Source organism: Tachypleus tridentatus, chromosome 12 (genome assembly GCF_004210375.1).
Source record: "Tachypleus tridentatus isolate NWPU-2018 chromosome 12, ASM421037v1, whole genome shotgun sequence".
NCBI lineage: Eukaryota > Metazoa > Arthropoda > Merostomata > Xiphosura > Limulidae > Tachypleus > Tachypleus tridentatus.
In genome coordinates this window covers 52,256,512-52,279,551 of record NC_134836.1, presented here as the reverse complement: position 1 = coordinate 52,279,551, position 23,040 = coordinate 52,256,512, and the positions used below count along the sequence as shown (strand labels likewise).

General features: G+C 32.5%; 1 protein-coding gene across 4 annotated transcripts in view; it reads left to right on the top strand.

The window, feature by feature from the left end:
• Positions 1-23,040, top strand: part of LOC143233328 (ATP-binding cassette subfamily G member 4-like) — a 46,254-nt gene that overhangs the window by 1,616 nt on the left and 21,598 nt on the right. The window contains exons 1-3 of one of the 4 annotated variants that reach the window (XM_076469461.1): positions 3,554-3,747; positions 18,039-18,428; positions 21,819-21,936. In XM_076469461.1, coding sequence (XP_076325576.1) covers positions 18,125-18,428; positions 21,819-21,936 — 422 coding nt within the window. In that variant the 5' untranslated portion in view covers positions 3,554-3,747; positions 18,039-18,124. Of the gene's footprint in view, positions 1-3,553; positions 3,748-4,126; positions 4,146-18,038; positions 18,429-21,818; positions 21,937-23,040 lie in introns of those variants that run through there. The other 3 variants (XM_076469462.1, XM_076469464.1, XM_076469463.1) reach the window with 3 other exon arrangements.

The following is a 23,040-nucleotide window of genomic DNA, read 5'->3' as shown; positions in this document are numbered from 1 at the left end:
GGGTTTGTGATGTTGATTTTCGCCAGGCTTACCAAATGCTAAATCGACAACTGCATTTTAACTGGTCGGGCACGTGAAAACTGATTGATTTCAGTTAGTGAAATCTAGAAAAATGTACTAAGCATTACAGGAATCTCATTGGCCAGCTTAAGTATAGAGTGAATTTAGGGTTAAGTAGCACATAACCAGTTGCCACCTTTTAAGTAACGTGTCTAAGGTTGTTACGATAGTAACGCTGAAATTTATTGTTAATTATTTAACAAGGTTAGAGAATATTCTTTTCAAAATAAATCCAGCAAAAATGACGAGCAAATATGAGTTTTCACCACCAGCCTACGCATATTGCTATTACTCTTACCTTAATATTCAACAAAAATTTAGTTTAGGCCGAAAAAGGGCTTTCTGTTAGCCAACTGGACTATGAATCTATGGTTTGAGGCCGAGAATGGGCTTTCTGTTAGCTAACTGGACTGTGAATCTGTGGGTTCAAGATTCGTGACCTATTTCTTTAAGAACCCACCCAACACTGTGGACTTTCAACGTCAGAAACCGGGTTTTGATACCTATAGTGGGTAGAGCACAGATAACCGATTGCGTAGCTTTGTGTTTAACATAAATACAAACAAACAAACGTTACTTTGTTCCTCAGTAAAGCCTAAATACTAGCTCTGTGATAATAATATATCACTTAATGATAACTTAGAAAGTTTATATATATCTACACGAAACAATGTTAGTTCCTGATAGCATTAATATAACCCATGACTTTTTTTTTTTTATCACTTCTGATAGCAAAGTCCAAATGACTAAGTAATAAAAATCACACAATACATGAAAGAACGCATCTGGAGAACTTTGATGAAAAATGCGATATTCGCCATTCCTTTGGAAACCGAACATTCACCCATATTAAATTAATGGATAAGCAACGCTTCAATTGAAAAGGCCTATGAATAAAAGGCGTTTGGTTCAATAATAATAATAAAATTGAAAAACTTGAAATGTTTGTTTTTCGCACAAAACTACACGAGGGATATCTGCGCTAGCCGACCCTAATTTAGCAGTGTAAGACTAGAGGGAAGGCAGCTAGTCATCACCACCCGCCGCCAACTCTTGGGCTACACTTTCACCAACGAATAGTGGGATTGATCGAAACGTTATAACGCCCCCACGGCTGAAAGGGCGAACATGTTTGGTGTGACGGGGATTCAAACCCGCGATCTTCGGATTACGAGTAGAGGGCTTTAACCATTTGGCCACGCTTAGACCAACTTGAAATGAAAAATAAAGGTCGAATTAAATGTTTAATATAATAATATATGTAAGAAATTTATTTCATAAATACTTTCTTTTTATTTCAGAATGTAGTTATTGAAAGTAGCAGAAACATAAGCTCAAAATGGTAAAATGAGATAAAGAGCGTTTTGCGTATATGCACTTCATGTATATGTACATGTGTAATACACACGTGTCCGGTTTATCAATAGTCAATAACAGGCAGAAAATGTAGCCAAAAATAATACATGTTTTGCATCTTATGAATCATAAACTTTTGAAAACACGATTACGTATTATAACTTCACTAACTATTAGAAACACAACGTCTTCGTACAATACATCTGTAAGTTGTCTGCAAAGTAACATGTTTAATTAATATGGGTGTTATGATACTTAAATATTAAATTTTTAAATTTTTGTAGAAACTGTGTAAAAAACTGGGTTTTAAGTACGATTTATCTCACCTTCTCGAAGCATTAATCCCTGAAAATGGTTTTCACTGTTTACTGTTAAGTAAAAGCAAAGAATCCTTAAAGTTATATTTTACCTTTTTATCACATATTTTGTTGGATGGTGAGGAGTTTATCTATTGAACAAAAAGTTTTCCAAACTTTCATATTAATTTGTGTTATCAGTCAATTGTTTTTCATAAACCATTTGAATTTCATAATTTCTGTCTTAACCATATCTCTAGCCTTCCTATAATTCTGGGTCCGACATGGCCAGGTGGGTTAAGGCGTTTGACTCGTATTCTGAAGGTCGCGGGTTCAAATCCCCGTCGCACCAAACATGCTCGCCCTTTCAGCCGTGGGGGCATTATAATGTGACGGTCAATCCCACTATTCGTTGATAAAAGAGTAACCCAAGAGTTGGCGGTGGGTGGTGATGACTAGCTGCCTTCCCTCTAGTCTTACACTGCTAAATTAGGGACAGCTAGCGCAGATAACCCTTTGCGTGAAATTCAAAACAAACCAAACTGAACTTATATTTCCGTAAACCTGCCGTCTTATCTGTCAATTTCTCAAACTTTTGGCATCTATCCCAAATTTTTCTTCTTATGTCTTTAATAAACCATTTAGGTTTGTTTTTTCTTCTTGTTATTTTACTCTTTTATCAACATATCCAGATTGACTGTAATGAATGAAACATAATAAAATAATTAGAAACGTCAAGGGGGCTCGGCATGGCCAAGCGTGTTAAGGCGTTTGACTCGTAATATGAGAGTCGTGGTTTCGAATCCCCGTAGCACCAAATCATGCTCGCCCTTTCAGCTGTGAGGACGTTATAATGTGACAGTCAATCCCACTATTAGTTACTAAAAGAGTAGCCCAAGAATTTGTGGTTGGTGGTGATGACTAGCTGCCTTCCCTTTAGTTTGACACTGCTGAATTAGGGACGGCTAGCGCAGATGGCCCTTGTGTAGCTTTGCTCAAAATTAAAAAACAAACAAATATTGTTGCGAATGGTTGATGCAGGTGATCCCTCCAGGCGGTCTTTGGCCACTTTTCGGGAAAACTACTAAATATAAAACATAAGCTTGTACACATTTAAGTAAGTGAGCAGTCCCTTGAATATGTAAGCCTTGTTTTTGTATGTGCGAATATTAAGAAATAATATTTGTCTTCGACGTTATAATTCCTCCATTAGTGATAAGATTTTGGAATGTTCAGGAATCAATAGAAACAATATATATATAGGGGCTTGAAATGTACCTGTTTGTTAATTTTCAGCAGAAAACTACACATTGGGGTATCTGCGCTCAGTCCACTGCGGGTATTGAAACTTGATTTTTATGGCCTTATGAATAATTTATACACTAAAATTATAAAATCTCTAGACTTCAATTCCATATTACTGAAGATATAGCCTAATATTCTATTTGCCCTGCAAATAGCAACAGCACGTTGCTTGGATAGCTTGAGAGAATGATCAACTACAACATTTCATCTTAACTGGGTGAATGTTTCCCTCAAGGGTTAATGAGATCAGAATAACTGATAATTAGAACGATGGGGTGAACGGCACGCTCGGTGAATTAATATCATCATCAAATTTTAATAATTTATTTAATAAAATATTAAAACTGAAAATGTAGTTACTCCTTGTACAACATAGATTAAATTTTATATGTATTTCCGCTAGCTTTCTTCGGCCTACTTTGGTCCACGAAGGTAGGTGTTTCTTACATCCATGCTTTGGACAATATTTGTTCAGATTGACCTAGTGAAACATTGACCTATTTCACAGTATAAGCATTGTTTCAATAGAGGTCGCTAGTTATTCAGAGAATATTGATATCATTACAAATTTAAGGGTATTACAGTGGGGTGACTGAGATAGAAATACATTTCAGTAATTAATAAGAAAATATCTTGCTCTTTGAAAAGAAACTTGATGGCAAGCATGTGAATTTCGATGTTTTAGTCTGCATTTGAAAATTCCAATACGCTTATAACGGCATACGTATGTGTAAGTTGTTATACTTTACATACTTTTAACATTCACTGATAACATGTAGACCACTAATACCATTGTAATTTGAGTCAATGCCGAACGTGAATTCAGAGTTAAGTTATTTTTAACTCGTAACCTCAAACTAATCTTTAAAAAAAACGTAATTTATTCTGATTTGACTATTAACACTCCTACGAAAAGACGTTTCTAGTCCTGATTTCTCCAAGCCCGTTTCGCTAGATAGTAGATTAGTCTGTGTAGTTACTTTTTATCTTTTGTTGAATATAAATGTAAACTAATGAAGTTAACGTAATGTTAACAGTCACACGTAAATTGTAAGTTTTATGGTGAAAAAAAGGCATTTTTTGCGACAATTCAATTTTCAGTTTTAACTTTTAGTTTGACCATGTAAGGTAAGTTTTTAGTTTGAAATCGTCAGCCGTTTGACTTTGTTAAGATTTGTACAAGTTAGGCTAGTCTAACTAGTACTAGCAGTGGTATTTTACTTTGAACGACGTAAAGTAATCCTGAAATAGTATTACTTTCTGATACTGTTAATAATATTAAATACCAGTCAGTACATTGATCCTGGATCAGTATATTTTTATATTGTATCACGTAATTGTAAAAAAAAAACAACAACAAAAAAAACAGGAGCAGATCAAGATCTGGGCCTGAATATCGAACTGAAGTTTAATTTGTAAATTTAATTATGTTAATTCAAAAATAGCAAGTCTTAGTTAATGAAAGAAATTCTGTGCACCAATGAGACTAAGTTTAATTACAAAGCATAATTCTAGAAACTAAATTCAAATAGTTTAGGGTTGTCAAAAATATTTGAGTATCTTTATGGCACAACATGATGTAACATAGCACATTAAAAATAAGGAACAATTTGATTTTTCAGGGCTATCCTTGCATGCACACACAAATATATCTCAAGGTGAACATTTATTTCATCCTTTTACTTTTTCAGGAAATCATTAATTTTTTGTGTTTTAATCTTTTAGTAGTAGTGCTTGTAAGTTGTAGTTGCTTATTCCTAATACTAACCACTGTTTTAAAAATAAAACTGTCATAAAGATAATTTGGTTTTCTTTTTCTTAGATCTTGTATCATTTTCTGTTGTCTCTTAAGTCTAAGATTCAGCACTAAAAAGGCTGAGACCTTTATGTTATTGTTCCATTATGACTAATGTTCTAGTCTTTGATAGAATAATTACTTAGATTCTCTCTGTACACAGGAATATCTGTTTCTGTGTTAGAACTCGATGATATCTTGATATGATTGATTACTTACAAGCATTGATTATTGGTACTAAAATTATTGATTAGTCATAATTATGACTGAATTGATTGTCAAGAAAACAATCAACTACAATAAATTAGTGGTTCTAAATATTATTGTTTTTGATTATTCCAACTAATCAAAATATTGACATCATTAAAACAATGGTATTCTAGTTTTTCATCATAATTATTTGATTAATTCAAGTTTCTTCAGATTTGGTGGTTCTCTTCTGATTGGAGGACGTGGATTTGATTACCGTTGCAACCAAACTTGTTCATTCTTTCAGCCATGAGGTTGTACAGGGCCCATGCTTAACTTTTTGCCAGTTACAACGTGTAGTTTTATGGGCCATTCTTTTAGTTCATGGTAAAATGTGTAATTCATAGTGGTGATTTTCAGAAAAATCCTTGAATTAAGTAGCAGATGTTAAGTAAATTAAAGAGAAACTAAAGATATCAAGATAGTTTGTTTTTGAATTAATATTTTACATTATAAAAAAATGAAAGCACTTAAATAATTTTATTTCATATAATAGTGTGTAGCCACTTCCAACCCACAGCATACCTTAACTTCACATTTAATAGGTAACTGAAATAAATTTGGAAAATCAAGTCTCACTACTAAAGAAGCAGAAAAGCACAGTCAAGGTAGTCAAACATCAGTAAATAACATTTGTGAGTCAATTGAAATTTAAGATAATTCATGAAATTAATTTGTGTGTGTTTATAGAATTGTTATTAGTACAAATCAGTTAGAATAACTTCTATAGAAAAACTTCTATGGATTTTAGTTTTAAATATGCATCTCACACTGTCCATTTTCAATTCGTGATATTAGACACTGAACAAAAATGCGTGTCTCTGAAAGAAACTGTAATATGCATTAAGAGCACCATTAATTTATGTGAAGATTAATAGTAAATCGTAAAGGAAAGACACAATGTTACAAACATGAGTCAACATTTGTAAAGATATTCTACAAAACATTGAAAGGTATATGTGTAATATGTACTAATGTCAATCATTTCATTCCATTGTAGATTCATGATAATAGATATAGTGATATGGTAAAGAAAATGAAAAAATATATAAACATTCAACTTAACTTTTGATATATAGGAAGTTGTAGACTTTATGCAGATTAAATATGAAAAGTTTAAGATGTAGAAAAGTAATTATTGATGATTAGAAATCCACTTGAAATAAAAATGCATCTCAGAACAGCTGGTATGGGTATCAACACTTTTATTGATAAAGAGAGTATTCCTTTTTCAAATACTCTTTTTAACTTTAAATATATTCTTAATCAACTAAACCATAAAGTCTTAATGGCCAGTTTTGATGTGATCTCCCTCTTCATAGAAGTCCCAACAACTGAAGCTTGCAAGATACCATTAGAACATTATATCCAAGACCCCAATCCATTGATACACATCCCCAGCAACCAATTAGCAATGCTTATAGAATTCACTACCACCAAAACTGACTTTATGTTCAGTAACCAAAACTACTTACAAATAAATGGCCTAAGTATGGGGAATCCCATATAACCAGTTCTAGCCATCATTTTTATGACACAGATTGAATCTCAAGCAGTCAGTTCAGCCTTACATCCACCACTATACTGGTACCAGGTATGTTGATGATACAATTGCTGGATTCACATCTACAGAATCCAGATTTAGTTTTTTTAATCATGCTAACTCTCAATACACTCAAACATTGAGTTTACCTGTGAACAGGAAAAAACTGATCAAATAGCATTTCTTAACCTCAAAATCACTAGAACTGATACACAATTTACAGCAGAAATCCACAGAAAAATCACCCATACTGAATTATACATTCCCTGGGACTCAGCACATGAAACAAAACAAATAGACACAGCCACAAAAGTATGGTCACCAGATAAAATTAATGATGAAATCAACAAAATAAAACACTTCATTAACATCAACCAATTTCTTAAAAAACCATGGAAAAAATTACACACACACACACACACACACACACACACACACACACACACACACACACACATCTAGAACAACAAACAACAATAAATCCCAAGATACAACAAACTACAAAACCTTACATTACTGAATATCATATGTTTCCAACATCAGCAAAAAGAATAACTAACATTTGGAAAAACAAAACATTCCAGTAAACACCAAATTTATTCAAAAACCAGGAATGACACTAAAGTACATACCATGTAAAAACTACACTGACAAACACAACACCAAAAAAATTATAAAATACAATGCAACAACTGTCACAACTTCTATATTGGAGAGACAAGCAATAAAATAGAAACTAGATTCAAAGAACACAAAAACACACCTTCACACATTTTTAAACACTGCAAATCAAATAAACACAACATAACTATGTAAAACACCCAGGTATTAAGTCGGGAAACAAATATAAACAAATGTAAAATCAAAGAAGCCCTACTTGTACAAGAACTAAAATCAAAATTAAACCAATACAAATCAACATCTTTATACCTATACTAATTAATAGCCTGACATACAATCCTGTACCCGTTTATACTCTCGTCCCTAAGACGTGTCCAGCAGCGGTCACTTGCAAACTTTCTTAACTTGAAAATGACCTAGGAAGGTCAAAATGTTCTGAGATACACAAAAGTATTTTTAAACTTAAAATGAAAATCTGTTTGCATTCAGTGTTTATTATTTTAGTATTAAGTGCAAATTACTGCTATAGATCAATAACATTTTTAGTACAAAGACAATTATAAAGTACTTATAAACACTAACAAAATGTTAATAGGTTTTGTGAGGAAGGCACAGAGTTATGGTATTTTTGTTGGCTAAATGTCCTCTAATTGAGCAAATTGTTATTACATCCACCTTCAATTAAACGGTAAAGAACATTGTTACAGCAGCATAACAACTTGGAAATATTGTCTGTCAATAGATAAATCTAAACCTGACCTTTCTAAGTTCTGTTGGAAATTTAAACATCACAAACAACAAATCAACTGACACTATAAATAAAATTCAAAATAATGACAACACTACCAATAACAAACAATATTTTCAAAGTACATTTGTACTTACCTTATTTGACACAACATTTGGACACTGTAAATACACATTTCTAATAACACTTTTTTTTACTGAACTTCCTGATTTTTGTCACATTTTTAGTTCTAATAATCTTTTGTATCCACCTTATAACTTTAGCAGAAATCAAATTTAACCTTAGGAAAATAAGATGCAAGTTTGCAGTTAACCCTAAACAGCTCAGGCACTGGCCAGGTAGAATATTCAGTACCTGATCAGTGAACTTTGTACTTCCTTTTCTCGTTGGGCTCAGAACATAGCCTGATGTGGCTTTGCTATAAGAAAAACACACACACACACACACACACACACACACACACACACACACTTCCTTTTCTCCCCACAGCAAAATTATTTTCTTTTGGATTTGTGAATCCTCACTCAGAGAACATCTCCATTTCGTATTCTGTTATCAAAATTTAAGTTACATTTTGTATTAATTTAGCCAAAGTGATTTAATCATTTTTGCTATCAGTTTTAGTAGATTGACACTCATGTAAATGCTACCATCTTTCCAAGTTATTGATGCAAGAATTAATCAGTTACTTCAGACCGAAATTTTCACTCATATATTTGTAACTCTTCTCAACTTTGAAATGGATATCCTTCATACAGTCATCTCACCTGCTTCATCATCACCAACAGCAACTTTTTACATTCAGTTCTTCATATACAGTGATCAGCCTTCAGTTTCAGTGTCATCATGTCCTCCTTTCAACAGACGTTTTGTTTCCTGTCTTCAGCTTCCTGCTGTCTTGGGTTTTTCATGGTGTTTATTATAAAGTGTCAACTCTCCTTGTGTACTTTATTCACCTACCTCACTTGTGGGTCACTCTGTCATGCTTCAGCTACATTAAGCTCTACATCATTTAATTAAAACACTAAAAAATCTTAACATTTCTTTGTTGCTTTTGTTGTTATTTTGATAAAAAGATATGAGGTAATATTATTGAAATTTAGTAGATTATCCAGGTGATTGATTGATAGGAAAAAAAAACTCATTTTTTGTACTGTGTTCTGAAGGCAGTTGGATAAGAGGATGCAACTTTAAGTTTGAGAAAGACAGGCTATTCTCTAACTAAGTTTTAATTTTTTTTTAACAGTACAGTTGCTTTATGGAAAAGTTGCTATTGGCAGTATTGGAGGCTGAAACTTTAGAAGGAGTTAAAATGGAAAGCAATGATTTAGTAGAAAGATTAGGATAGGCTTAATTATATTTTCTCTCAGAAGTGGATGTGCAGAGAATCTTGACTCGTATAGTCTCTTGTTGTCCATACGTTATCCTGTGTTATGTACCAAAATGCTAAAAGTAAGACTTTATTGAGCAATTGTTAGAATAATTGCACTATTTTAAATTTCTTATTTATTTTTGTACAAATGCATATTTTTAAATAGAAAAATTGTTTTCTCTCATTATCAAGTTAAATGAAACCCTAAATATCTAGTGATAAAATATCAAAAACAATATTTTTGGTTTTTAATCAACAAATTGAGGAGCCTAACTTTTTGACATTTGAGTACAATTGTATATTCAGCAATTTGTTAAGAACTTGCTATGATCTAGTTAATGATACTGTTAACTTATCTCAACACATAAAAGGTGAGTGCTTGGTACTCAAATTATTATATTCCCATACCACTCGAGGTGTATTCTTGTATGTGGTGAGGGGACCTCCTGGAGAAGGTTCTGTACTTTCAATTTACCTACTCTGGGATCTAAACATTTACCCCTGTGTTAGTTGTGCATGGTGACCCATGAAGGGGAGGAAAGAATCCTGGTGGTTGAGAGATCCAACCCTGACACACTACTTTGGCCATGAATTCCTGTAGATAGGCAGCCTTGTCAACTAATTATCCTACTTTGGCTAGGGTCAGCTAAGTACCAGTGTTGGACATTCTCAATAGGTGTTATGGACATTGTGTTTGATAGTGGTGTTTGGGTATAGTGCTCACAAGGAATTGATGTTGTTGCAGTGTTATTGTTAGGCATTGCAGTACCTCCCCTCATAGAGCTCCATAGTGGGTGGAGACAGTGTATACTGAAATGTTCTTACTTTATTATGGATACCCCCATTCATTGAAGAAAAATAAATAAAATTGAAAAGAAAACAATAATTTGTAAATGACCATGAACGTATGACTCTGTCCAACAATCACCATCACATTTGTTAGGGCAGATTTCTCCCCTTTTTTTTTTTTTTATTCAAAAGGGATTAAAGGGGCTTGCTGGCTACCACAACTTGGTAAGAAAGTTGCACTCTGAAGACATTTTGGTGAAAACATTCTTACAGTACACTAAAGCCCTCCTGAATTCAAAGAGCATTGGGAATATACCCATTGGGGTTACTCTCTATGCTACTGTAAATTCCTCAAGAAGAGTTATTATTGAGAGGGACTTAAAGAATATTCCTGAGTCAGAGATCCTCACTGTTTTTTTCGAGCCAAGACATTTCTGCAGTGTGCCAAATCTCCACTGCTACTGCTGGAATTATGATGCTTACTAATGTTCTAATTTTGACATTTACATCACCACATTCACCTGCCACAGTCCAAGCAGGTTATCTGAACTGTAAGGTATGGCCATACGTTCCCAACCCTCTCGGATGTTTCCAGTGTCAGCAGTTTGGTTGCTCAGTGACATCATGTCATAGTTATTTAAAATGTGCTTATTGTGGTAGTAAAGACCATGTTTCCTATGAGTGCAAACTGGAATCACACTGTGTTAACTGTAGTGATTCCACATCCCTTTTACTCTAGTTCTTGTCCTAAGTGTGTGGAGGAGAAATAGGTGGAACAGTTAAAGACAGTGAACTTTTTTCCTACCTAGAATGTAGGAAGTTATTGTCTACTGATCCATTTTAGACACATCCTGATGCACTCTGTTCCACTGCTACAGTAGGAGTGTAGACAGATCTCTCCATGTCTTCAACAGAGTAAGTTGCAAAACATCTGAAGAGTCTTTTGCCCTCCATGGCTAAGAGTTAACAAGTCTACATCTACTCCCACCTCTGTCCCTTTTACTTTGTTGTCATCCTTACGATTCTCAACGACGGCACTATTTTAAACATGTTCTGTCCCAAGATTTGTCCATTACATTAGACAGTGTTATTGGTGATAGTAACACTATCTACCTTGATAAAGTTTTTATTTTTTTAACGGCCATTAATCTTTTTAATGTCATTTAAGTGTTTTATATTTCTCCATTAAACCTTTTTTATTGTGGTTCTCTTTTGAGAGTCACAATCTCTCTAGTTTGATTTGAAATTAGAAAATGGCTGTAACATTAACTACCTCAACACCAGTACTGGAAAGGTCAACTTCATGTGACTAACGCTGCTGTGTGAACTATCCGTTTGAAATACATGTTATTTGTCCTGGCGAGTTATTATTACAATTTGCTGCATATCTTTTAACATTTTTATTACTTTACCTTTTGATAATGGCCATAATGACACATAATCTGGAACCAGAAATGGAAAGGCAAACTTCAAGTGCCTGACAGTGGTTCTTGTACTTACCTGTTAGTCTTCCTGGCGAGTTATGATAATTATCATTATGCTACGGAAAGTCTTTTACAACTTCTTTTACTCTGGTTTCTCTCTTAACATTGTAGACTAGATGTCAACATTGGTTTTATGCTATTTATGTGTTTCAATGCTGTTTTGTTTTACCTTCATTTCCATTTATGAATTTTACTACATTTACTTTCACCTTTTTACCGGACATTTGGTGCAAATAGCCTAGCTGCTTTGTGCCATAAAATACTGAATCAACCAGCCAATCTAAGCTCCATGTCAATGAAGTTGTGCTTCCTCTGATCCCCAAGACAAAGTTCTTGGGGCAGATATATGTCTGTATACTGACTTTCATTATGCATATGAAATGTACAAGGGCACTGAACATCCTCCTTTTCCTCTTCTGCCTCTTGGGGAGCAGATCAATGTCCTGTGCTAAAGGCTATGGGTCTCTGGTCTATGGCTTTGCTAGAACCTTGGCTTTGAAGATGTTGGACCCTGTACACCATCTGGGGCTTTGGCTCTGCATTGGGGCTTTCTACATTTCTTCAATCCAGAGTTTGTACACTGAGTCTCATGACCCTCCTCTACATCTCTGCAATTTGTAACTGTTTTTACTGTATGTTTCAAAACTTTAATCCTTACCACACCATCCCACCTGGAGTTGTTTCCATTCCTCAGTGGACCATGCTTTTTCAGAATAGATGGTCTGTCATTGTTCATTTTGGCCTTTGTATCTTGGCACAATTGGCTGAATTGGGTCTGTCCTTGGATGACATTGCTGTTTTCACAAGTTAGCCCATCCTACCATGGCTTATTATTGCCATCACCAAGTGTTACTTTTCTTTGAGTCATCAGAAAAAGGTGGATACTCCCAATTGTCAGTACTGTCTTCTATTTGCTGAACATCTTTAGAACCATCCTTCCATTCCCATTTATACAGATGATTCAAAATTAGGTGACTCTGTAGGCTCTGCCAAGGTTTTTTGTGATTCAGTGGTTGCACACACACTGGATCATCTATAAGCTATACAATACATGAACTGTACTATTACTACTGACTCGCTTTGCTCTCTGTTGGCCCTGAAATCACTTCACATAAGTTCTCATCCTGTTCTCGTCATATTCAAAACCATCTGGCTCATCTCTTTTTATCATTTACTGCTATCCAGTTTTTCTGGACACTAGGCCATTTTGATATTTGTGGGAATGAACTTGCTGACACTGCAGCTAACTCTATCTCCTGTGGTGTGATAACTGACTTGCTTATTCCATACATGGACTACAGCCCTGTATTCAAGGCTCAACTCTGTGCCAGTTGGCATTTGACTTGGAGTGAATAATGTGATAACAAGCTTTTCTAGATAAAACCTTCTATTGGACTTTTGCCATCTTGTTTTCATAAAGATCAGAAGGAAGTTGTCCTAACTAGACTATGCATTGATCACAGTTTTTTAACTCATCAATTTCTTTTATCTGGGATTAATGCACCAGTGTATGGTCTATGTGATTCTCAAGTCACAATAGCTCACACTTTACTTTCTCTTTACAGCTAATCATTTGCAAGCCTTCTAACATCACAGTTTCTGACTTTTCTTTCACTTCACTTGGCTTTAGTTCTTGACTTGGGTTTGCTAGCTAACTGTATAAATATCTTATTCATTAAAGCCTCAGATATTGAAGATTTGAGTAACAAGACATTGACAGTAAGGTCTAGATAACAGTGTACAACTCATAACTGTAACCTTTAAAATTATAACATTTTAACTCTCTTGTTATGATAAAGTAAGCAATCATTAGATATTAACTCACAAAATAGAGTAATGCCTATAGTAAACAGTCTTGTATATTCAACAGTTTATAGGTATGTCTAATTACTTTTAATTTTCTCTTAAAGAGACTGTGCTTGGATTAATGGCTGTCAAGTGAAGACTTGTTTTTAAGTCAGCTGTAGTTATTTAAGTTGGCCACAATAAGGTGCTGTTCTAGTACATACAACATGCAGCTACAAGAATGTTGCACCTGACATAAAAAACATGCATGTAAAACATCTGCATTTTTTTTTTAGAATATATAAACATGGTTGATACTCTGCATAATTAACTTTCAAAATGCATCAAAATTTTATTTACATGTGTATATACATTACTTTTAAAATAAAAGGGGTTTAGTCAAAAATAAAAGTTGTAATCATACATTCAAGAATGAAGAATCTGCCCTTTGTTATAAAATTGCAACATAATGTACAATTAATGTTATTTTTATTGCTTTGTAGTAACATAAAATAACTATACAACAGAGGAAGTGGTCATATAATTAGAAGTGAGAAATGACTTATAGCTACATTAAAAATTAAATTAGGTTTCATTTAGATTTATATATATGATTTGTGGTCGTGGTGAACATGACTGAATAAAAGTCCATCATATGTAATACATGATTTGCCTATTGTAAATATTGAGCTAGTTTTGACTATACAATTTAGTTTCACTTAAATTTTGTGTATGTATTTTCATAGTGAAGTTGGGTATATTTGTGGAAGTTGGTTAAATTGACATGTTGAAGACCATTTCATAAAGCAGTATATAGGCATGGGACATCACATGGTTTAACACTTTTATACAAAGAAATTAAAACAAAGATTAAGTTTTGTGAGAATAAATGGTTTTACTAAAAATTCATTCACTTTTATGATCTCTAGAATACAGTTGGGTACCTGATTACTTGTTTACACTGTTTTTTTGTGTTAGTACTCCAGTTAAAGATGTATCTCAGGATGGGTGGTATCGGTATTAACTCTTTCTCTAATAGAGAGAACAACATTTTGCCCTAAGGTCGAAACATTGTTCTTTGCTTTATTAGTGCAAGTTTTAATACCCATACCAGTTGTTCTGAAATACGTTTTTACTTCAAGTGGGTTTCTTGTCATCATGAATTACTATTTAATTTAGTTTTTAAATACTTTTGCCACTTCAATACCCTTCAGTGCAAATTAATAAAACATAACATCTGAGCATCTATTATAAGGATTCAATTTTAGAGTTTTTTTAAACACTAAATGTTTAACATTTTTTAAACTTTTATTGAATGAATATTAACACTGAAAGGGAAAAAAACAACTACCTACAATATTTGATTATGAGCTTATTTACAGTGAGAATAAGGCTCACTTTCTTTAATTAATTATATTTGAATAAATAATTTTCTCATTGCTTTTATACCATTTACTTGTACATTAATGTAGATGTTCTTAATGCTGCCTAACATCTATTAGTACATTTACATTTAACTGTTTTTTTTTTTAGCACTAAAAGTAGCTTCATTTCTATACGTCACATGTTCGTATTCATTTGCTTTCATGTATAGATCTGCAAGCTGTCAAACTGATCTAGGTCACCATGTGCATATGAAATTTTTCCTTTATAGTTAAAGCCTTACTGATGTACATACAGAAAATAATGCACATTCTGAGGTTTTCTAGTGTTAAACAGTCACAATATAAAAAATATGCTCAGAATTAGTCATTATATTTACTTTGGTGTGTGTTATGTTTGTTATGTTGTTTATGTACAGAAATCTCTTAAAAAAACAAAGATAACATCAAAATGATTTTAATAGTTGTATTTCTGTTTTTTGACATTAAAAAATAAATTTATCAACTACATTTATCTGTAGATCATTCAGCTTGTGAATATTGAACTAGTGGTGACAAAGAAATAGATATATAAAATTAGTATGTAATTAGTTTTCCTTAAACATTATTTATGTATTTTCGTAGTGAAGTTAGGCATATTCATGGATATTGGTTACACTGACCTTGAAGTGAAAATGTTTTATTGTTAAGTGTACTATACTTTCCATTACTTTTTTTACTAAGTGATATAAAAAAAACCACCTGACAAGAGAATCAAATATAACACTGATGTAAGAATTGGATTATTTCAGTAAAATTTAGATGTAATTCAAAATGATGTGTGGTGTAAGAATTGGGATTAATTCAGTAAAATTTAGATGTAATTCAAAATGATGTGTGGTGTAAGAATTGGAATTAATTCAGTAAAATTTAAATGTAATTCAAAATGATGTGTGTGTAAGAATTGGGATTAATTCAGTAAAATTTAAATGTAATTCAAAATGATGTGTGGTGTAAGAATTGGGATTAATTCAGTAAAATTTAAATGTAATTCAAAATGATGTGTGGTGTAAGAATTGGGATTAATTCAGTAAAATTTAAATGTAATTCAAAATGATGTGTGGTGTAAGAATTGGGATTAATTCAGTAAAATTTAGATGTAATTCAAAATGATGTGTGGTGTAAGAATTGGGATTAATTCAGTAAAATTTAAATGTAATTCAAAATGATGTGTGGTGTAAGAATTGGGATTAATTCAGTAAAATTTAGATGTAATTCAAAATGATGTGGTGTAAGAATTGGGATTAATTCAGTAAAATTTAAATGTGAGTTTTTAAAAATTTGACAATTAGGAAGAATGTGATGAAAACCTGAAGTTGATGAAGAAGAAACAAAAACTGAAAGATTAAGAATTAATTTATAAAAAATAAAAGATTATTAAGAAACAGAAAATCAGAAGAAACAGACAGCAATTATTAAACATTCTTGATATTTTGGATGTAAAAGAGGAGTTCTAAGAGTGAGCCATAATCTACAGAAGAATTGCAAAAATAACATCAATTTCTTCAAAGATATAATCAAGGAAACCATAGACAAGAAGAAATATAATAAAAAAATGACAAATCACTGAAAGATTACAAATGTAAGTTTGAAGTAGCCAATGGGAAATGTACTGAAGGACATTTTTAGGGTAAAATATCTAAAAATGGAATTGGCATGTGCAAAAATTAATCCAGCCACCCCTCTCTTCATTAACTTAAGAATATCAACCTTAACGTAATGGAATAACAGAATCCATCTGGTCTCCATATTTACCCACCACTCCTTAGCTAGTCAGTATAGAGTTTCAAATAATCGTGTATGTATGATTATTAATTTTCAGACACTTTTCCACCCTATAGAATACTTATTTTGGACTGTACCATTATTAAATTTTGGCTTAAAAAGCAGGGAAACTGCTGGTATTGCTCACCTGAGAAATACTTTAGCCATCTTGTTTCCCTGACAAATCTCCAAATAAGTATTGCTTATGTTAGTCATTGCAAATCAAGTAAGTGTGGGCTTGGCCATCTAATTATAGCACTCTGTGACCTGTTGAGAGCTATGTCTTGAAGCAGTATATAGACATTGGCCCATTTGGAACTCAAAGTAGAAACATGTTAAATTATAGGGAAACTGGCAGGTTCCTAGTGTGTAACTAGCCAGTATATTTAGATAGTTGATAAAATTAACATTACTGTGCATGTATTTAAAGTGTATACTATTATTCAGGACTGTACTATTATTAGAAATGTACTATTTGTCCACCCTGTACCATTATCCAGGACCCCACTACTATGTTGTACTGTATAGTACATGACTGTGATTTTTTCTGGACCACTTCAGCTATATCACTACTTCATCAAGGTGTGAAATTTAACAGGCCAGTTTTGAGCAAAAATTTAAATGGACTGAATAGCAAGCAAAGAGTTATTTTGCTGCTGATTAAAATAATGAAACTGTGATTTAAAATGGTGGATAACATTCCACATGAAAGGTTTAATGGGTGCTAGGTATTAGTCGTTACCATATCAAATTGAGTTAGTGTTGCATTAGAAAAAACATTTCTTGATGTTTATGGATGGAGAATGGAGGCATGAGAAGACTTGAACCAAACCTGATGAAGATGTAAAAAGACTTGCCCATTTATCATATCCAGATTCGAAGATTAAGTGGTCATTTTCCATCAAGGAGCCAGTTCTTATTTTCAAATTATAATAGCTACTTATTTCATTCTAAAGAGAAAAAAAAGTCTTAAAAGTGGTAGATCATTTATAAAACAACAACAAAAAAAAACAAGGTAAGTTGGTTAATTGATCTGTTATATCCATGTTTTAGTAAATTGCCAAGTTTTATGTTTAAGGTTTGCACTATCCATCCATTCTATTAGAATAAGATAGTGTTTTATATTTTGTTAATACTCATGTAGAAATAACTAACTACTATAACAAATCTCAGAATGGCTGGTATGGTTATCAACACTTTTATTGATAAGGAGAGAAAACTTTTGACCTTCTTAGGTCATCTTCAGGTTAAGAAGGAAGGTCAAAACATTGTTCTCTCCTTATCAATAAAAGTGTTAATAACCATACCAGCCATTCTGATACATTATTTCAAATGGGTTTCTCATCATCAAGAAATCTAAACTCAACAAACTTATCTGCTCCAGTCATATTTTAACTCTGTATATACAAGGTTAACATCTTTCAGTATGACGTGTTTTTATTTGTTCTAGATATAGATTCTGAGCATATACAACCCTTCTTCAGTTAACTATCACAAAGAAGGGATCACATAGAACTAGAGGACTTTTCCCTGAATATGGCAGAAATTCTCTCAGTTCAAGTACTAATGCAGGATGACCATAATGACTGCACGCAGCCAGTCACTCAACATGTCAATATAGCAGTTAGCAGTGACCAGAATAAGACCAATGGCAACTGTTTAAATGCAGCTAAGTGTGATCTAACATCTTGTGTGCAGGAAAAATGCATCCATACGCCTCCAAGAAGAATGCTGTCTTGGCCTTATGACAGCCAGAACTTGAATAGTTTACCGAAAAGGCCAACTGTTAATGTAGAATGGAAAAAACTGACTTACTTAGTTTCAGAAGGTTATAAAAAAGGTAGGCTTGCCATTTTAAAGCATAGCAAAGTTTTATACACACACACACACACACACACACACACACACACACACACACACACACACACACACACACACACATGTGCTATTGAAATAAAAATGTAAGAACTTTTATAATTTACATGGGATTACAGTATATTTAATTTTATTTTTGTTAATTTGGTGAGACAACATTTGTTAATATATCATTTAGATTGTATCTTAGTTGTTTGATTGCATAAACATAGTATTATAGAAAGGTAACCAAATATTCAATATTTTGAAGCCAGCAATAAATCCTAGGAGCCAAGATAGTAGCATTGTCTAATTGGGGTGGGGGCAATAGAGAGGGGATTATCTCAAGATGTGTGACCTAATTTTCAAATTTGAGACACTGTCCACTGTCCAAATATGCAGTTGTTGATTTATTCAATTTAATATTTACAGTGCTTTGACATAATCTTTGTGTAAGGTAGAATTATTCATGCTTACTGTAACCATGCCAACCATCTCAGCTATGCCTTGAAAACAAACAACTTACTTGCCAATAATATGGTCAGACATCATAAATCTAGATGCCTTTGCATAGGTCCAGTATGGCCAGGTGGGTAGGGTGCTCAACTCTCAATCTGAGGGTTGCAGGTTTGAATCTCTGTTATACAAAACATGCTCACCCTTTCAGCCAAAGAGATGTTATAATATGATGGTCAGTCCCGTTATTCTTTATTAAAAGAGTAGACCAAAGGTTGGCAGTGGGTGGTGGAAACATGCATAACTTATTATCTTAGAAGATTCCATAATTCTATCCATATAAAACTTCCCAATCTAATATGTTAGCTATGAGATTGAGAAGCTATTATGTCTAACCTATGGCACAAACTCTCCTGATTGACCTTGAAACTTGCTGAGAGGGTCATCTTATATGTCCCATAAAGGCCTTTCATTATTTTCTCTCACTAACCAAATTGTTTAGGAAGTCTCAATGGAGATACTTTATGATGAATCATGGTCTTGAGATATTGTTGTGTTAACATTAACAAATTAGCTTTTCCAGTTGGTCCATTTTGTTTTTTATGAAAACCCAATTACATGAAGACCTCTGGGTGTTGGTTAGCCAAATAAGCTGTTTTAGGACAATACTTATTTTTGAATATTTTTTCTAGAAATACTGATTTGGTTATCCTGACAGCGGGATTGCCTTTTTTAAGGAAGTCACTATTTCTTTCCAGGTTTTTATTTTTTTGACTCACTAATTATTGAATAGTTAATTTTTGAAAATGTGGTTTGGAGGAGATTATGATAGTTAGTAAATTTTCTACTCTTTCATAATTTCCTAGTTTGTGTACCTGAGTTACTACAGTACATTAAATATCATAAAATTGGTTCTGTGGAGTGGGTATAAAATTTCTTTCCCAATATTTAGAATATTTTGTTTCCTAAGTAAAAAAAAAAAAAGTGGGACCTGTTAGAATTGTGATCAGGTTTTATTTTGTCAACAGGTACCTTATTTATTTCCCCTGGTGAAAATTAATGATGACAAAGAAATAGCCAGGTGTATTTTTTGTGATATTTTGAATATTACATGCTAAAGTCCCCTAACTTTACATTTGCACATTGTACTGTTATGCTCTTATATTAAGGATTTTTGTAGTCATTCTAGTTAATGTACATTTGGTCTGAAGTTGTGGAGTGAATATTTCCCAAACTCTTTTGTAGCACATTTCTGTTTATTCTGTTGTAACAGATTTACTATTATTTATTTTGATGTATGTTTCAGTCAACTGTATGTATTTAGAAATGCATGTAACTTGTATTGTTAAATGTGTACTGTACAATCCCACCTGTTCTCTAAATTTGTAGAAGATTCTCAAACATAAGAATCAATGATGTACTAGGTGTGTATGTAATACTAGTGATGGACAGTATTGTTGCCAAATGACACATTTGAGAACTAAAAAAAACTTAAAATCAACATGACAAGAGACAGTTTTAGAATATTGTTGGTCAGTTACATTCAACATTTTATGAGCCTCTGAAGCTTTAATTGCTATTAAAGCTTGTTAATTGGAAAACTACAGTTATTTGACTAGGAACGTTGATAGATTTTGAACATTACAAACTTCAAAGTTAATTCACTGGACATTAGTATTTCTACGAGGACATTAGATATTTTCATTGAGATGGAACTTGCATGTGAATAATAGTTAGCTATGGCATTCCCATCAACTAAAGTGTATCTGTGTATTAACATAAAAGTAATTTGTGGCTAGTGAACTATTGATAAAATATTCAGTTCCAGGCTAGATAGAAGACTCGGTTTTGTAAGTTTGTAAAATTATTGTATATGTCATCTGTAAAAAAACTATTATAAATTTTACTAGAGTTCATGTAATGAAATGCATTTGTGTTAAGAAAGAAAATTGCATATCAATTTTGTTGGCAAATATCATAAATTTAATACTTGTCAATATTTAATTAGCTTCTAACTTCAAGTTAAAATATCTGGCTATTTAAAATTGTAACACGTAACCTAATAAATCAGAGACTCCTCCAGAATAAATTATAATACATAACACTATAAATATTTTAAATTCTAAATTATGGCTGCATGAAAAGTAATTTCTTCTATTATATTTGTGTCAGGAGTGTTGAAAAAGTTGTTGACCTACAGTCTTGTATGTGCTATCCAAGATAGTGGCTGTGGTTGTTTATTATTATATAAAAGTTCTTTCTACTTATCTTTTTACCTACCTCTTGTTTGTGTAGTTTCAGAGATATAATTCTTGTGTAAGATTAAGTTGATCCCCAAGGCCATAATTTCTGTGTAAGAGTACCATCTGTTTTAAGACTCAGCAGATAGCCTGATGTGGGTTTGCTATAAGAAACACACACACCATCTGTTTCAAATTTTCTGCTTCTCTCTAGTAGGTTTTGGACATGTGTAAGAAATTCAAGATTAGTTTTCCTTCTCATTACTTATGGTGTTGTATTCTGCATTTTTTAGCTTATTATTATTATTTGTAAATTAAATTTTCACTCAAATATAGATAAAGTTCAGATTATGGTGATACATTACATGCTCATTTGAGCAGAAAGATTAAAGAATGCCTTTTAGATGTAGAATAAGCTACATATGACAAAATAAGTAAAAAGAGATTGATTCTTCTAATTATTTATTTGAGATAATATAAATACATGTGATAAAACAGATTTGTAGTTCATCAAAGATTTAATTTAAATGTACTTGTGTTCTTTTACACAACACAGGCTTGTTAAACTTGTTTTATTGTATTTGATAATACCCAAATAATTAAGTGAAATATATTCCTTTTAGTGAATGAGGATTTAGATTACAATTTGTAAAACTAGATATACTTTGAATTTTATACAGGATACAAAACCATACTGAATGGACTATCTGGTGAAATTGTTAGTGGAGAATTGACAGCTATTATGGGACCATCAGGGGCAGGAAAATCATCTTTAATGAACATTTTAGCTGGATATATGTAAGTTAAACTTTTTTTGTGTGTGTTTCATTAAATTTAAACTATATCCAATTTGGGGTCATAACTAGCAAGCTGGATTTCATTCATACTCTGTTGGAATTTAAAATGATAAAAATGGTATTGTATAATACTAAGGAAAGTTTATACCTGAGGTATTAAAAAATTTTTTTTTCATCTACAAGTGAGATTTTCCATTTCATTAAATTTAAGCATACAGATCTGATTCTTTTGATTATAAAATATGTTGGTTTAAAAAATATCAGATATATTCCTCTGCAGAGAATACATAAATATTGCAGAGATTTGGTCAATTTAAGCAGTTCTTATTCATAAGACAAACATAATGGTCTGATTCTTTTTTATGATACCTTGGAATAGGTATGCACGATTTACTGCTTATGTACATTTCATGTTAGCAGTTTATCATTTAAGTTCATTCAGTTACACAGGGATTGGTTCATCACATTTTAAAAATATATTCTAAATTGAATGAAATTTTAATGTATACAGCTATACCTGTAGATCTACATAGAAAAGATAGGAGGCTTAGAACTCTGATTTGATTTACCAGAAATAGCTTATTACTAGTATGCCATAAAAACTAAATTATAAGTTTCATAAAAGTAATAAATGTAGTATGGTAAGCTTTGTACGGTTAAGTAATGGTAAAGTTTGGATTTAAGACTTTATTATTCTTTGGATTTTTTATCCAAGCTCTAATTCTGTATTATAAAACGCTCTTGTACTTGTAAATTTTGCAATAAACTTGTTTTATTAGTAGGTACTTGTGGAAATTAACAAAGTTAATATCTGTATTGTCTTATGTAGAAACATGGTATTCTGTCAGGTTCACGTTTTTTTGTTATTGCTTTTGTGATAATTTATTTTTAAATTGTTAACAGCATTGCTTAAGGGAAGTATATTAACATGTGTTTGGTTGACACAAAGAATGTCCTATTAGCTCCACTAAAAGTGGGCTTCATGAAGTGTTTTGTAAAGATCTTAGAAAAAGATGATGACTGTTCCGAGTATCTATGTGGACAAATCCTGGTTCTTTCAGAAGTGGAGTTTTAAAAGGGATTTTTGTTTGACCTCAGATTAGGA